The sequence below is a fragment of the Gymnoscopelus braueri genome (assembly GCF_963280865.1).
Source record: "Gymnoscopelus braueri genome assembly, chromosome: 16".
NCBI lineage: Eukaryota > Metazoa > Chordata > Actinopteri > Myctophiformes > Myctophidae > Gymnoscopelus > Gymnoscopelus braueri.
In genome coordinates this window covers 6,980,181-6,984,071 of record NC_137616.1, presented here as the reverse complement: position 1 = coordinate 6,984,071, position 3,891 = coordinate 6,980,181, and the positions used below count along the sequence as shown (strand labels likewise).

The window sequence follows — 3,891 nt, the reverse complement described above, 5'->3', positions numbered from 1 at the left end:
CCTTGATTCTTGTAGGTTTTGTAACTTCTTGCTTTTCTCTTTGAAGAGGTCACCCTGGCTGGCCTCTGTGAGGCATGTTATGTGCGTTATGATCCTTTAGATTGAGTGTTACGTAACAGCCATTACCTCTCGTAAGCGGCGTGGCCTTCGATGAGAGCCAGTGTAATACACAACAGCTTGGTTGAATGAGTTGAAACCCTGTCCTCTCCCATTCAGTCAAAAGCACACATTATTGAGGCTCAAGCAAACTGATGTTTCAGTCATTGATTATAAATTCGTCCTTAAACATTTTAATTCCTGGGAAGGAGCATAAAGTTATCCCCACAATGTTTGAGGAAATGTGTGTCTATACAATCAACGTAAGGGCGGACAAGTAATAGTACCTGTGGGTGAAAAATAGCGTAACAAAGTGCAGCATTTGTGTGGCAGGTAGATGTAAGTCAGATATACACAGGTATCGTGTTTATTGCCGGTGGGAATATCTTTTATCCCTTTTTCTGGTCAGACTGAATCAAATACATGCTTTTCCTTTAGGGGACAAAGAAGCCCTGTGTTCCACTGTATCGCTGCATCAGGCTACGAACTTTTGTTGCCCCTTCCAGCGTCTGTTCCACCAGCCAACCTCCAATCGACTCCTCGACCAACAAACAGCCAGGGCTCACAATGTGTTTCGGAAAACATCCGATCAGTGGTGGATTGTAACTAAGTACACGTAGTCAAGTACTGTACTTAAGTACATATTTGAGGAATTATTAAAAAAGATCTGTACTTTTACTTATCTCAGATAAGCAAATATTGTACTTTTTTTGTATTTTGTATTTGAAAACGTACTAGTTACTTTGAAGCTTTTGACTATTATAACAAAAAACATGCACAACCACTTTATCACTATATACTTTGGCCATTTGAAAATAACCGATCTACAAGCTCACAACGATTTTTTATACATATTGAAAACTTGGGAAACAAGACATTTTGCGTTATGAGTACTTCTACTTTTGGTACTTTAAGTATATTTTGATGCCAATACTTTTGTACCTTTACTCAAGTAAATTTAACAGAGTATTTCTACATTGTGAAATTGATACTTTTACTCAAGTAAAACAAATTTGAGTACTTTTTCCACCACTGCATGTTCAAATGTTGTCGAGATGCTCTGTGAGGTCAACACTGGCACACGGTGCCCCGGTTGGCCTCTGGTGAGGTGTGTTACGTGCGATGATGTAACGTTTTTATGTGAGTGTTTTATAGCCATGTCTGTGCTCTGTGACTGCCGTCTGAATAGTGTCTCCTTTAGATTGTGTTACGTAACAGCCATTATCCTCTTGTTAAGCGAGAGGCCTTCAATGAGAGTCAGTGAATTACAACGGCTGGTTGAAAGAAAAAGCCATTATATTATGTACCAAAAAAAAAATCAATTCAGGCGCTCGGGTGGCCCAGTGGTTAAGTACCTTCCCCACCACGACAGAGTCTATTTGAATCCATCATGGTGCATCCGGCTTCGTCGAGCGTCCATACATCCATACGTAAGTTGACGATTAATTGTCACTCAAATAATTGCGATTTACGATTTAATTGTGTGTTTGGCATTGAACATTGAAACATATGAATAGAGAAATTCTGTTTTTTTAGGCATTGTAATAAAAAATTGCACGGGGAAGATATGACAAATAACTTAAATATACAAAGAAATTATTGATATATTTAATAATTTTATGCATGAAAAAAATGCTCAGATCTGCTATTTCCTTTTTTTTTATATTTTAAAATGTGAGAACATTTTTCAACATGGAAACGATTATGACGATTATGCAAAAATAATTGCGATTATCTCAAATAATTGCAATTAGATGATTATGTAATAATTGTGACAGGCCTATTAGAGGGAGGGTGATATTTGTCATTACATGTACTCCTACATGCTGGGGCTGCACCAGTCTGCAGGGAGTGTTTGGCAGGAGGAGTAGGATGAAGGCTCTATCTACTAGGAATGGGACGCTAATCGTTATTATCGTTTGTCGTGATAAAAAACGCTGACAATAATCGTATCGCAGAGATTTAAATTTATCGTGAAATTGTCCTCCATCATACACTGGGATCAATTCACCTTTGCCGAGCTGCATATGCCGTACCACTTAAACCCTCTAGAATTGGAAAAACGTGTTTTACTCTCTAAAGCTCTTTGCCAAAAATAGCTGATCTACAAGCTCACAAGGCGTTGCAGTGCGACACGTTGTGAGCTTGTAGATCTTCTATGTTTTGGCAAATTCCACCCCAGACTATGGATGCTGCCGGGGTTCAAGTGGTTAACAAAAGTGGCATTTTAAGAGTTTTAAGCATATTTTGATTATCGCGATAATATCGTAAATCGCAATTATTTTGGTCAAAATAATCATGACCTGAAATCTTCATCATTTCGTCCAATCCCTAGGCTCTATGCGTCCTCCCGGTGGGGGATCCTCACTGGCAGGTGAGCCAGTAGATACAAAAGCAGTTGACAACACACTGAAATAAGTGCAGGAACTCCAGGGAGGAATGAATTGGCATAACGACTACATTGGAAAAAGATAAATAATTGTAAATAATAAAATAGCTGATTCCCATTTTCATCTTCAAAATCCACTGTAACACGTCGGCAGAACACTCATGTTTTTTTCTTCTGTTGCTGATGGTAGTCAATACTGTCAGTGTTGTTTTTTTCTCTTTTTTTGTTTCACTAGGCTCGCTTTGATAATACTGTCTATTTGGTGCTTAACTTTCCCTTCAGATGCACCGTCTAATGCAACATTCCAGCCATTAAAGTGATTAAAGTGAATTTGTTTATTTTTTTTGTGGCGGACCTTTTTTTATAGACAGTATATATTATAAAGATAACAGCCATTCTACTTCAGAGGGATGAAACGAGAGGAATGCGTAGCTCCGATACCGGGACGACCATGCTTGACCGGCTTGTAGGTGATGGAGAACTCCCCCAGGTAGTGACCGATCATCTCAGGCCTGATTTCCACCTGGTTGAAGGTCTTGCCGTTGTACACTCCGACCACGGAGCCCACCATCTCAGGCAGGATGACTATGTCTCTCAGGTGGGTCTTGACGACCATGGGCTTCTCCATGGGGGGAGCCTCTCTCTTGGCCTTTGCCAGGCGCTTCAGATGAGACTGCTGGGACTGGGCATCGTACCCACGGTTCAGGCTCCTCCTCTGGCGGGCTCCGTACAGCTCCGTCAGCTGCTCACGGGACATGTCCAGGAGCTGGTCCAGCTCCACACCTCTGTAGGTGAACGTCCTGAAGGTACGCTTCTTCTTGATGTCTGTGTCTGCCATCTTGCCCGATGTTTCTTGAGGCAAAAACTTAATTAATCGCTTCTTGGACTGCAAAACACTGGACTATTAGTGCACGCTCTACCTCTTTCATATAGGTAGGGCATGCCTACAGCACGCCCGATTGGCCAGCCCAATGGGTTGGGCTGGCCAATCAGGGAAGCTGCCCGGCGTTGTGTCAGTCCGATACGCTCATATATAGGCATATACGGAGAGCCGGTTGTCCAGAACCGCCGATCCAACCGCTATGCCCATATATGGTCATGCCCATATATGGGACAGACCGACTTCAAACTCAGCATCGGCGAGGACCCAATTTACTGCTAGTGAGGAGAACCCCAACGGGAAGACGCTGAACCTCCGTCCTACTCCTCCCGCCCAATACTCCCTGCTGACAGGTGCCACCCCAGCCCTTAGGGGTATACGTGCAGTGACAAACATCACCCTCCCGGCCCTGGCTTCCTTCCCCCGAACACAATTGTGTTCATATAGACACACTGAAAATTCCTCATGCAACGCGACAGACAGTCTGTTCAGATCAGTGCTTCTCAACGTGAGATCCGGGGACCCC

The 3,891-nt window shown here is 42.7% G+C and overlaps 1 protein-coding gene across 1 annotated transcript; it reads right to left on the bottom strand.

The window, feature by feature from the left end:
* Nucleotides 1-2,881: 2,881 nt before the first annotated feature.
* On the bottom strand, nt 2,882-3,329 carry LOC308103306 (small ribosomal subunit protein uS19-like). Its single transcript, XM_080453231.1, has one exon. It carries the CDS (start codon nt 3,321-3,323, stop codon nt 2,883-2,885), a length of 441 nt encoding a protein of 146 aa, XP_080309357.1. The 5' UTR covers nt 3,324-3,329; the 3' UTR covers nt 2,882.
* Between the last annotated feature and the right edge of the window lie 562 nt (nt 3,330-3,891).

Bases quoted from the DNA above. Each gene is read 5' to 3' on its own strand.
- LOC308103306 (XM_080453231.1), bottom strand. From the start codon at position 3,323: ATGGCAGACACAGACATCAAGAAGAAGCGTACCTTCAGGACGTTCACC.